General features: G+C 45.5%; 1 protein-coding gene across 4 annotated transcripts in view; it reads right to left on the minus strand.

Annotated features, from left to right (window-relative positions):
- Positions 1 to 13,719, minus strand: part of ASB2 (ankyrin repeat and SOCS box containing 2) — a 46,667-nt gene that overhangs the window by 16,170 nt on the left and 16,778 nt on the right. For all 4 annotated transcript variants that reach the window (XM_029071577.2, XM_029071563.2, XM_039911893.1 and 1 more), the window contains 4 exons: positions 12,105 to 12,271; positions 10,505 to 10,660; positions 8,819 to 9,064; positions 3,102 to 3,273 (listed from right to left, as the gene is read on the minus strand). In XM_029071577.2, the coding sequence (XP_028927410.1) occupies positions 3,102 to 3,273; positions 8,819 to 9,064; positions 10,505 to 10,660; positions 12,105 to 12,271 (741 nt within the window). The remainder of the gene's footprint in view (positions 1 to 3,101; positions 3,274 to 8,818; positions 9,065 to 10,504; positions 10,661 to 12,104; positions 12,272 to 13,719) is intronic.

Consider the following 13,719-nt stretch of genomic DNA (forward strand, 5'->3'; position numbering starts at 1 on the left):
GCATATTTCTTCTCCTACAGTGACTCCCTCCTGAAAACCTCATGGCCCCCCCACTTCATCCTTCTCTCACCCCTGATGATTTTGCCTACCATTTTGTTGTCCATATGGAAATCATCATGTTTGAGCTCCCCCAAATCACTTTCTCACCTCCCCAGCTCTCAACCATTCTCTTTCAACCTTTAGGAAGGCTCTCAAGAGGAGATTGACCATCTGCTTTAAAATCTAGGCCCACCACATGTAACTTCGATCCCATCTCTACTGAAAACACTTGTGCCCACGCTTTTTCCTTCCTTGACTACCATCTTAAAGTGTTCCCTTTCTGAGGGCTCGGTCTTCTCTCCCGTGTCTCCCCAACCTAAAACAGACTTTCCACCTCACCATTCAGCTGTCCCTCCTCTCCCTTCTCCTCCCATTCCTGTCCAAACTCCTCAAACAGGTGGTATCACCATCTGCCTCCAACTTCCTCTCCTCCTACTTCCTCCTTGATCGTCTCCAATTCTCTTTTCACCCCCAACACTCCACTGAGACTGGTCTCTCCAAATATCATCTAGATTCTGAGCTCGCTGTGGGCAGGGAATGTGTCTGATGTTAAATTGTAACTCTCCCAAGTGCTTAGTGCAGTGTTTTGCACACAGTAAGCACTCAATAAATACAATTGAATGAATCATCAGTGACCTTCTTCTAGCCAGATAGAATGGATTCTACTCTGTCCTGATGCTTCTCCACCTCTCAGCTGCCTTTGACGCTGTGGACTGCTCCCTTCTCATGAAAACATGATTTCACCTAGGTTTTTCTGTCACAGTTCTTGCCTCGTCTCTCCTATCTCTCTGGCCATTCTTCCTTTGTCCCTTTCACTGGCTCTTTGAGCTGCATCTCACTCTATAATCACCACTCAATCCTGGGCCCCCTTCGCTTTTCATATACTCCTTTGGGGAGCTCATCTGGTCCCACAACTCCAACTCCTACCTCTTCGTGGATGACGCCCAAATCTAACTCGTGAGGGCCGAACTTTCTCCTCCCCTGGAATCTCACATTCCTTCCTGCTTCCAGGACAGTACTGTAGGAATATACAGCCAGTCTCTCAGCCTCCCCAGATCCCCAACAGAACTCTTCATCTTCCTTCCCAAATTCTCTCCTCTTTGCAACTTTCCCATCACACTTTCATTCATTCAATAGTATTTATTGAACGCTATGTTCAGACCACTGTACTAAGTGCCTGGAATGTACAAATCAGTAACAGATAGAGACAGTCCCTGCCCTTTGATGGGCTTACAGTCTAATTGGGGGAGACAGACAGACAAAAACAATAGCAATAAATAGAATCAAGGGGATGAACATCTCATTTAAACAATAACAGTAAATAGAATCAAGGTGATGTACATCACAACATAATAAATAGGGTAATGAAAATATATACAGTTGAGCAGACAAGCACAGTGCTGAGGGGAGGGGACAACACCTCTGTGTCTCTAGGGCCTATCACCATGGCATTGTTCTTGAATTCTCTCTCTTTCAACTCTCATATTCAGTCCATCACCAAATCCCACCTGGTTTCCTGCCACATTTCCAGAATCCTCCCTTCCTCTCCATCTAAATGCTGATCCAGGAGCTTGCTGAAGCCAAACTGGACTACTGCCTTAGCTTCTTGCTGACTTCTCTGCCTCCAGTCTTTTCCCATTCTAATCCCTGCTTCACTCCTCTGCCCAGATGATTTTTCTAAAACATTACTCCGAGCATGTCTCACCTCTCCTTCAAGACCTTCAGTGGCTGTCCACTCCTCTCCTCATTAAGCAAAAACTCCTGACCATCCATTGTAAGGCTCTCAATCAGCTGTCCCCCTCCTACCTAGCCACTTTCTTATTTCCACTTACACGCCAGATCTCAATCTTTGTCCCTCTCAACTGAACTACTCAATGCCCCTGTCTCATCTTTCCCACACCTATTCACCCCTGCCTGGAACTCCCCTTTTTCATCTGGAAGATCTCCTCTTCCTCCCCATTTTCAAAGCCTTTGTGAAATCATAACTCCTCCAGGAGGTTTTTCACGACTAATCTCTCTTCTTCCCCTGACCCCCACCCCTAAGATATACTCTAGCTGCCACCTCAGAACTTCTGTGATGCTTAAGCACTTGAACTCCTGGGTGCTCTCATTCTCTCATAGCACTTATGTATACATTCTCTAGATTATAAGCTTGTTGTAGTCAGGGAATGTTGTATTGTTGCAACTCTGTTGTACTGTATTTTCACAAATGTTGAGTACAGTTCTCTGCACACAGTAAGCATTCAATAAATACCATTGAGTAATATCTTTATACTCTATTATTTCCTCTTATTCAATCGTATTTATTGAATGCTTATTGTGCGCAAGCCCTGTACTAAATCCTTTTTTTAGTGTCTGTCTTTCCCACCTAATTATAAGCTCTTCGAGGGCCAGGATCATATCTTCCAACTCTACTGTTTTCTCCCAAGTGATTAAGACAGGCCCAGCACACAGTAGTAATATTACTGATTGACTGAAGTCTACAGGGTCAAAGAACTGGGAATTTCTGGGCTTATAGACAAGAACTGGGCTCCTCAGAGGCCTGTATTAAATAGTCTTAAGAGTGAGTTCAATTATGTAAGTTACTATCTACCTCACCCACCTGCCTATGAATTCAGACTGCCAGTCTGGGGAACGTAGGAAACAGGGAGAGAGTCATTTCGGCGGTAAACCCTTGAGTGTACCCAAGAAAAAGAACAGGTCTGTGGCTGCATATCTCTTCCACCTCATAGAACCAAACGTATACAGTGTGTATACTGCAATCCCAATTCCTCCACATTCCATCTACTGTAGACATCAGGCCTCTTAAATACAAGATTATTAGGTCCCATCTGGGGCTCACAATCTAAGCAGGAGGAAGCACAATATTGAATCCCCATTTTGCAGATGAGGGAACTGAGACCAGAGAAGTTAAGAGACTTCCCCAAAGTCACAAAGCAGGAAAGTGGTGGAGATTAGAATCCAGAGCCTCTGACTCCCAGGTCAGTGCCCTTTCCACTAGGCCACCCACTTCTCTTTGAAGACCATGCATTTCCACCTCCCAGAGGAATGATACAACTTACCTCTGATTGCCTCTTCTGGAGGCTATGTGGAGAGGCAGCAGGCCATCTTTATTGGCTTTGTTGGCGTCTGCACCCTGGGCCAAGAGGAACTCGACAATCAGCACATGCTCATTTTTACAGGCTTCAAAAAGAGCGGAGGCTCCATCGCTGGCCTGGGTGTTAAAGTCCGCACCTAGAGAAGAAGGAAAGCCTTCAGTGCTCCCAGTGATTCTGATTACTCATACAGGCTGACCCGCAGCACCTCCCCCTGAGGCATCTTGGGGCCCAGGGTTTCTTGAACCCTCAAAATGATTCCTCGCTCAGCAATTTGGGGATTTATTTGACTTTATTCAAATTTATCTTGGATCTTTACCACTGACTGAGTGAGGGTCTGAGTTCTTTATGTGCAAGGCATGTATCTTCTGCCTCTGTTGTGTTTTCTCAGTGCTCACTACATTATGATGCATTTAGTTAATGCTCAGTAAAGCCAATATTCCAACGTGGCCTAGTCACTAGAGCCCGGCCTGGGAGTCAGAAGGACCCGGGGTTCTAATCCAGACTTTGCACTTGCCTACTGTGTGACCCTGGGCAAGTCACTTCACTGGGCTTCAGTTCCCTCATCTATAAAATGGGGATTAAGCCCAATGTGGGACAGCGCCTGTGTCCAACCTGATGAATGTGTATCTATCCCAGTGCTTAGAACAGTGCTTGGCACATAGTAAGCACTTAAAAAGAACCTTAATAATAATTATTATTAAGTGTTCTTATTAGTACTCAGTTCTGCTACAACATGGTGTAGATAAACCTTCTGTGGTCATTTTTCCTAAACCTGCCCCCATACAATATTAATGTTTTTCTGTTCATTCTGCTGTCAATCAATGACCTCTATTGAGCACTTACTGTGTGCAGTAAATCAATCAATCATATTTATTAAGCACTTACTGAGGTCAGAGCATTGTACTAAGAGCTTGGGAGAGTACAATATAACAGACTTGGTTGACATGTTCCCTGCCCCCAAGATCTTATAGTCTAGAGCAGGAATAATGGTGATAATTGTGAAATGCTTACTGTGTGCTAAGCACTGGGGTAGACAGAAGGTAATCAGCTCGGACACAGACCCTGACCACGTTTGACTCACAGTCTAAGTAGGAGAGAGTAGGATTTAATCCCCATCGCACAGATGAGGAAATTGAGGTATAGAGAGGTGAAGTGACTTGCCTAAGATGACATAGGTGACAAATGGCAGAGCTGCGATTAGTGTGCAGAGCACCGTACTTATTGATTGGCAGCATATAAAACAATAGATTTGGAAGCCATGATCCCTGCTCTCAAGTTTTCTAAAAGACAACTCCTTACTTTCCCACCAAAACCCTGTCCTCCCTCTGACTCTCCCATCTCTTTTGACAGCACCACCATCCTCCCTGTCTCACAAGCCCATAACTTTGGTGTTATCCTTGATTCACCTCTCTCATTCAACCTACATATTCAATCCATGACTAAATCCTATCAGTTTGATCTTCAAGGCATCACTAAAATCCACCCTTTCCTCTGCATCCAAACTGCTCCAAACCCTTATCGTGTCCCACCTTGATTACTACTTTGGGAAAATCCACCCTTTCCTCTGCATCCAAACTGCTCCAAACCCTTATCGTATCCCACCTTGATTACTACATCAGCCTCTCTGCTGACCTCCCAGCTTCCTTTTTCTCCCCACTCCAGTCTATACATCACCCTGCTGCCTGGATCATTTTTCTACAAAAACATTCAGGGTATGTTTCCCTATTTCTCACCAACCTCCAGGGGTTGCCCACACACCTCTGCGTCAAACAGAAACTCTTTCCTCTCACTTTAAAGCACTTAATCACCTCGATCCCTCTCACCTCACCTTGCTGCTCTCCTACTACAACCTAGCCCACATACTTTGTTCCCTAGTGCTAACCTTCTTAACTGTACCTTGATTTCATTTCTCTCTCTGCTGACTCCTCACCCATGTCCTGCTTCTGTCTGGAGAAACTTTCTTCCTCATATCTGACAGACAATTACTTTCCCCCCATTTCAAAGCCTTATTGAGGGCACATCTCCTTCAGGAGGCTTTCCTGGACTAAGCTCTCTTTTCTTCTCTTCCACTCCTTCTGCATCATCCTGACTTGTTCTGTTTATTCATTCCTGCTCCCAGCCCCAAAGAACTTAGGTACATATCTGTAATTCATTTATCTGTGTCTGTCTCCCCTTCTAGACTGTAAGCTTGTTGTGGGAAGGAAATGTAGCTGTCTATTATTATTATAATAATAATATTAATAAAATGATGCTACTTCTTAAGCATTTACTATGTGCCAAGCACTGTTCTAAACACTGGGGTAGATACAAGTTAATAAGGTTGGATATAGTCTCAGTCCCATATGGGGCTCACACTCTTCACACTCTACTCCACATTGTACAGATGAGGTAACCGAAGCCCAGAGAAGTTAAGTGACCTGTCCAAGGACACACAGTAGCCATGAGACGGAGCTGGGATTAGAACCCAGATCCTTCTGAATCCTAGGCTCATGCTCTATCCACTAGTGACGCTGCTTCTTGTACTCTACTAAGTACTTAATACAGTGCTCCGCAAACAGTAAGCACTCAATAAATACGATGAACTGACTGATTACAGTCCCTGTCATCTTCTGCTGTCTCCTCCCCTTCCAGGTCTCTGCTGCCCCTTCCCAGGTCAAAACAAATAATGGCCCAGAAGGTTTAGCTCCCCCGAAACCTGAGGGCAGATTGGCTTCTGGCCCCCAGCCCGGAATTGTGTGTGTTGGGGAGAGGACTGTGGGGAGAAGCAGGCAATTACTTTCTGCACCAAACAGCATTTGGGCAACCACTGGAAATTTTTGAGAAGTAGGGAAAAATAGCCTATTGTAGCACCAGAACTGACTTCTCAGGCAAACTAGGGGTGGCCAATTTCAGGTACTGTTTGCAGTTATGCCTGTGTTTTCCTTTAGTGGTCCAGATTGGTCACCTCAGCAGCAGCAGCAGCAGCGACTCTTGTTATTGATACTACTTAAGGGGAGGAGGAAGAGGATACTGGAAAAATTTTGCCCTTCCTTCGCCTGGGCAAGTCTCTTTATTTCTCTCTGCCTCAGTTTTCTCATCGGTAGAACAGGGATTAAGACTGTGAGCCCTATGAGGGACAGAGACTGTGTCCAACCCCATTTCCTGATATCCACTCCAGTGCTTAATACAATTCCTAGCACACAGTAACCATTTAACAAATATCACAGTTATTATTATTATTATTATTCTCCTTTTTCTCCTCCTTATCTTCCTTCTTCTCCTCCTCCTTCTCCTCTTTGCGATGCCAGCACTGCTCTGGCAGCTAAGGGAGTCTCTCCTCTTCTCCCGGGCCCCAAGTAAGACCCTGATTCACCTTAGTCCTTTTGGAGGCCAGACAGAACCCTCCAAAGCCTGAACTTGAGACATCTGTGTATTCAAATCGAGACATCTGTGTATCTATTCCCGGCTCGCCGCTTTCCTGTCACGTGACCTAGGCAAAGTTACTTGAACTCTTTGTGCCTCCATTTCCAAATCTGTCAAATGGGAATTCATTGTCCGTTCTCTCTCCCTCTTCAACTGTTAGCCCCACGTGGGACCAGGACTAGGTCCAATCCAATTAAATTTGATCTGCCGCAGAGTTTGGCACCAAGTAGGTGCTTAACAGACACCTCTGGTCACCCTGACATGGAGTTTGTGATGACTTGGATTCATTCATCCCTCTCTGGGCCCTTTGTCTCCTGTTAGCCTTAGTGCCATTCCCCCTCCCCTCCACCCTCAAGCTCAGAGTTATTCATTTGTTCTTTCATTCGATCATATTTATTGAGCGCTTACTGTGTGCGAAGGACTGTACTAAGTCCTTGGAAGAGTACAATATAACCATAAACAGACACATTCCCTGACCACAACGAGCTCATCCTGGGCCATTTTACTTGTCCCTTCTTCCCCGGGGTGATCGGGATCTATTTATCTCAATCCGGAAGCTAGCACCACGGCTTTCACTTTCTTAATGCTCCCAAGACACAGGCCGAGCCCGTCGGACGTTTATCCAAGCATGACCATTCCCTTCCAGCTCTAGGGTCTGAGCCGTGTTTGGCCATTTGACAGTGCTCTAACTAGAAACCAGAAGAATTTCAATGAGCCAAGAGACCACATTGAGGAAAAAAAAGAACTGAAATGGGTCTTAGAGGTTTTGGGGGTTTTGGCTACAAAGCATCACTCAGCAGCATAGCTTAGTGGCAAGAGCACAGGCTTGGCAGTCAGAAGATGTGGGTTCTAATCCTGCTCTGCCACTTGTCTTCTGTGTGATTTTGGGAAGCCTCTTAACTTCTCTGTGCCTCAATTACCTTATCTGTAAGATGGGGATTAAGACTGTGAGCCACCACGTGGGACAACCTGATTATCTTGTGTCAACCTCAGCACTTAGAACAGTGCTTGGCACATAGTAAGTGCTTAACAAATACCATAATTCTTATTAGAGGCCCAAATTTGTAAGCCAGGAGCATTTCTCTTCGAGGGATACAGTGGAAGTAGGATGGGACATCTTGGAGAAGCTGTGTGGTCTAGTTGAAAGAGCATGGACCTGGGGCCGGGGAATCCGACCTGAGTTATTATTCTGTCTCTGCCACTTGTCTGTTGTGTGACCTTGAGCAAAACACTTAACACTCTGTGTCTCTAAAATGGGGATCCAATACATTTTTTCCCTCCTACTTAGACTGGGACGCCCGTGTGAGGCAGAGACTGCATCCAACAAGATTATTTTACATTTACCCCAGTGCCTACAACAGTACATGACACATAAGTGTTTGACAGATGCCATAATAATATCAATCAATTGTATTTATTGAGTGCTTACTTTGTGCAAAGCAGTCTACTAAGTGCTTGGGAGAGTGCAGTATAACAGAGTTGGTAGACACATCCCATGCACACAACAAGCTTACAGTCTAGAGGGGGAGACAACATTAATATAAATAAATAATTCATAATATATGTTAAAGGTATGAACATAAGTGCTGTGGTCATGGTGACAATAGGTCATCAAGCTCAATCAATCAATCAGTGATATTTACTGAACACTTATTGTGTTCAGAGCACTGTACTAAGCTCTTGGGGGAGTACAATATAACAGGGTTGGTAGACACATTTTCTAAACTCCATCTCAGGGTGCCCGGAGGTATCTGTTAAGCACCTACTCTGCACCAAGCACTGCGGTAGATACAACTTAATTGGGTTGGACAGGGCCCCGGTCCAACACAGGGCTCACAGTCAAAGGGGGAGGGGAGAACGGATATTTAATTCCCATTTGACACTATAGTAATACTCCCTTCTCTGCCACCCTCTCCCTTCAACGTCACCCTGACTTGCTTCCTTTATGTATCTCCCTCCCAGTCCCACAGCACTATGTGCATATCTGTATTTATTTATATTAACATCTGTCTCTCCCTCTAGACTGTAAGCTCGTTGTGGGCAGGGAATATGTCTGTTATATTGCTATATTGTACTCTCCCAAGCACTTAGTTTAATTCTCTGTATGTAGGAAGTGCTCAATAAATACGATTGACTGGCTGTTGCTTTCTTACCTCAATGGGGAAAATGCCATAAAGCATTGGCATCCCATGTGGAACCCGAGGGCAGCCTAAGCGGATGCCCTATCATAGGGAGAAGGCCTCTCTCCCCAAGGGAGCTCTGACGGTAGTGGTACTCACCGTGTTTCGCCAGGAAGCGCAGTGCCTCTAACTGGCCGCTCTGGGAAGCCACAAATAAAGGGGTGATGCCATATGCGTTCTTGGATTCCACCTTGGCGCCCCCGCTCATCAGGATGTCCATGACTTCCAGGTCGTTGCGGGCCACCGCCTCGTGGAGGGCCGTCCATCCCCGATTGCAGCGATGGTTCGTGTCTGCGTTGTACTGCACCAGCATCCTCACGGCTTCCACGTTCTTGCGCTCACAGGCTGGGTCAAGAAAGTAGCCCCCATCCCCGCCACCACTAGCTTAGATGAGTGACACCATCCCCAGATTGAGTCCTTGTGATGGTATTTTGCTCTAATAAGTGGTCCCGCACCCAGGATCTGGGATATAGTCTCCTATAGGCCAGCTCGCTCCTTTTTTTTGTGGTATTTGTTAAGCACTTACTTTGCAAGTGAGAGGCACTGTACTAAACATTGGGGTAGATGCAAATTGATCAGGTTGGACACAGTCCTTATCCCACCGGGGGGGATCACAGTCTTAATCCCCATTTTATATTTGAGGTAACAGAGGCATAGAGAAGTGAAGTGACTGCCGTGAGGTCACATGGCAGACAAGTGGCAGAGCCAGGATTAGAACCCAGGTCCTTCTGATTTCCAGGGCTGTGTTCTATCCACTAGGCCATGCTGCTTCTCTGCCACGGGTTCACTGAGCGCTATGGTGTAGGTCGGTAGAGGAGAGAGGAGAGGTTGAAGAACGCAGACCCCGTCCTTAATGACCTCTGGGAAAACACCACTGAGAAGTCGGTGATAGTCTCTTGGAAATAGAGGGAGGAATCCTGACATGGAGGTTTTCGGGGGTAAGTTTTACTTTGTCTATTGGGCCATGCTGCTTCTTGGAAAATCTAGGCTCTCAGACTTTCTATCTGAGCAAACTGGCCACAGAATTTGGCTTCTTCTGGGGGTTTCGTCCCTTTCCCCTTTGCCCAAGGATCTCAGCCTATGCATTAACCAGCAGACTGAATCCTGACCCAGAAACCATCCAGTCAGACACTATTCATTCAATAGTATTTATTGAGCGCTTACTACGTGCAGAGCACTGTACTAAGCGTTTGGAATGAACAAGTCGGCAACAGATAGAGACGGTCCCTGCCGTTTGACAGGCTTACAGACACTAGACTCCTGGTGAACCAAACACAAATACCCTGGGCCTTTACGGAGACAGTCCTAGATTTTATTCTCTGTTTGAAAATTATGGATCCTCGGGGATCCATTTTCATGCCGGCAAGGATAGCCTCAACATTTTATATATAGTTGTGGAGTCATAGCTGGGCGGACACTGTGGCTCTCTGTTCCACATGAGGATCCCAATCTAAGGAGGGAGAACAGATATTGGATCCCCATTTTACAGGTAAATAAATTTAGGCACAGAGAAGTTAAGTGATTTGTCCAAGGTGACACACTGCCACTTGTCTGTTGTGTGACCTTGGGCAAGTCACTTTTCTTCTCTGTGCCTCAGCTACCTCATCTGTAAAATGGGGATTAAGACTATGAGCCCCACATGGGACGGGGACTGTGTCCAACCTGATTAGCTTGTACCTACTCCAGTGCTTAGCACAGAATTTGACAGATAGTGAGCGCTTAACAAATACCATTTAAAAAAAAGGCCTTCGTTCCTTCCTTCCGGATTTCCTCCAAGGTTCCTACCTTTGTAAAGTGGAGTCTCCCGGGACTTGTTGGAAATGTCAGGTTCGGCTCCACATTGCAGCAGGGTCAGCGCGCAGTCTAGATTTCCTCTGCAGGTCGCCAGGTACAGTGCTGTTTCCTCCTGAAGGGTACGCTGGTCAATAACCGTGGGGTATGCTATTGAGCAGATGGAACATTTCAGTCAAAAATAAAGGCTCACCTGTTGATTATCCTGTGTGAGGTGATCACGATTCACAGTTCAATAAATTGAACTTTGAGAAGAAAACAGAACTGAAGGTGGGGGACTCAACCCTTAGTGTGCTTTTGCCCCCAAGGGGAAATTTCCGAGGGGTCAGATCCTCTAAATCCCCCTTAGGCTTTGAGGTAAAATCCCTCCCCCTTAGATAGGTCTCTCCTCCTTGAACACCAAGCCCCATGTGGGACAGGGACTGTGTCTGATCTGTTTATATCATACTGTGCCCCAGCGCAAGCACAGTGCTTGGCCCACAGTTAAGTGCTTTACCAATTCCACTGTTGCTACCATTATTGTTATACAACTAAATCAGGAGTTTGACTCACAGGTGGTTTCAGGTTATGCATATTGCCAAATGTAGCCGTGGCGAGAACTTTCATGCCAAATGTCGCACTTACTAACTCCAGTATGTACTCATGCCAACCCAGGGGCAGGTTGGGCCCGACCCACGAATCTGATGAGGGGGGGAAGGGCTGGGGATAAGAGGAGGGCTGGACTTTCAGACACAACCTGATAACTAAAATGGCCCTAAATCCATCCTGATTGCTCAGATGACCATTTTAAAAGCATACTTTATGTGCAGTTCCAGGTACGGCATCTAGGAAACAATAACGTTTAAGGCTGTGAAACTGTCCAACAATGAGACTTTTCAGAGTCAACTCTGAAAGCCACAGAGGTCCACTTTTGGGATGGCTTGGAAACACCCATGCCCCATCCACTTGTTGGTGGCTTGGATAATAACAGTAGTAGCAATCATGGTATTTGTTAAGAGCTTTCTATGTGCCAAGCACTTTTTTAAGTGCTGGAGTAGATACAAGGTAATAAAAATAAATAATAATGATAATGGCATTTGTTAAGCGCTTACTATGTGCCAGGCACTGTACTAAGCGCTGGGGTGGGTATAAACAAATCGGGTTGGCCACAATCCCTGTCCCACATGGTGCTCAAAGTCTCAATCTCCATTTTACAGATGTGGTAACGGACGCACAGAGAAGTTGAGTGACTTTTCCAAGGTCACACAGCAGGCATGTGTTAGAGCTGGGATTAGAACCCACTTCCTCTGACTCCCAGGCCCGTGCTCTTTGCACTAGGCCACGCTGCTCCTCTTGGATAAACTTCCGTAAGTGGCCAGAGACAAACTGTCGGTTAAAGATCCCGGGGTCAGTCATGCCCTGATTTTATGACCCACACACCCACAGTGCCGTCTTCAGCTAAGACATCGGGCTGAAAAGTTCAACTCTCAGTGGCATCTTTCACTAGTTTCCTGGATTTGGCTGGCAAGATGAGTTGCATTTGGACCATGCCACTTTTCACCCGAGCCAGCCTTTTGGCTTTTCTCACCAGGATTTGCCACCCTTCGCTACTTACCTCTATGCAAGATTTTCAGGCAGCCCAGCTGACCATAGTACGCAGCCTCATGCAGCGGGAGCCAGCCGTCTTTGTTAGGTTCCGAAAGGTTTTTCCCTGACTGGATCATGCTGGTGAGTGCATTTTCATCCCCTTCCTTGATGGCTGCCACCACGGGATCGATTACTCTTTAAGAATAACAAGAACAGATTAATGTTTGGTGACCCTTTCTCTATTAGAGACCCCAAAGCAGGTGGGTTGCCTAGAAGCATAATCATCGCAGCCCTTTCAGTGATCAGCGACAATTTCAAAAAGGTCCTTCCTGACATTAGTTTGAGGTCAGGGAGGAGATAAGAGATGGAGGTGGGAAGACAAGACTGAGAGTCAGAATTTCCGATTCTTGTCATTTCTGTCACTGGTTTGCCCGCTGATCTTTTACAGATGGATTCACTTACCTAAGCACATTACTCCCCTGAAAGAGGGATGAAGTCAAAGTTTAATTAATGCTCAGACTGATGCCAGATTTTGTCACACACCCCTACCTTGTGGAATGTTCGATTAGACTGTAAGCCCGTCGAACGGCAGGGACTGTCTCTATCTGTTGCCGACTTGTTCATCCCAAGCGCCTAGTACAGTGCTCTGCACATAGTAAGCGCTCAATAAATACTATTGAATGAATGAATGTGCCATGGTGCTGAGCTGTTGTTCTGGAATCTGAATGGAGATGGGTGTATTATGATGATTATTATTATCATCAGTATTATTCTTATTACATTTGCTAAGTGCTTACTATGTAACAAGCACTGTTCTAAGCACTGGCGTAGATACAAGTTAATCGGTTTGGACACAGTCCAACATGAACCTCTCAGTATATGAAGGAGGGGGAATGGGAATTGATTCCTCATTTTATAGTTTAAGAAACTGAGGCATAGAGAAGTTAAGTGATTTAACCAAGGTCACACAGCAAGTAATTTGCATATCTAGGATTGGAACCCGGGCCCTCTGGTTCCCAGACATGTGCTCTTTTCACTAAGCTACGCTGCTTCTCATGATGCTTCTTCAGGCAAAAATAACCAGAAATTGATTTTTTTAATGCTAAGAACAGGTATTAAATCTTGTGTATGGCTGAAATCGAAGTGAAGCATTGAATTTCTCTCTAAAATTTAGGAATATTTGAAACCCTTGATGTTACTTTGAATTTCCTCTTTTGCACATTGCTTTGCTAGTTTTATTTACTTATTTTTAGGGGGATAAGCTATGCAGTCCATCATGATTTTACCCTTGTTAGGAGGATGAGTACCAGAGCAGTTCATCTCAGCTGCATCACTATACACTGAGATGCCATAATGAGCCCCACTTTGTTGAAAGAGAAACTGAAGCAGGGGGAATGATGACCCAAGGAGCAAACTGAAAGTCAGCAGTTTAGCAAGGATGAGAACTGAGGGTTCCAAGAACTTGTGTCAGGGCAAACCACAAACTGACTTCCTGTAAAAGTGGTGACTTCCCCTTATTTCAACTCCTTGGTGATTTGTACTATTAGACGTGCATTAAATTAAATTCCCCAGAGCAGAGAAAATTGGGTAGGACAAAATAATAAGCGTTCTTTCTTCAATATTCACCTTGACCATTCCCTCTC

Source organism: Ornithorhynchus anatinus, chromosome 1 (assembly GCF_004115215.2).
Source record: "Ornithorhynchus anatinus isolate Pmale09 chromosome 1, mOrnAna1.pri.v4, whole genome shotgun sequence".
Lineage (NCBI taxonomy): Eukaryota > Metazoa > Chordata > Mammalia > Monotremata > Ornithorhynchidae > Ornithorhynchus > Ornithorhynchus anatinus.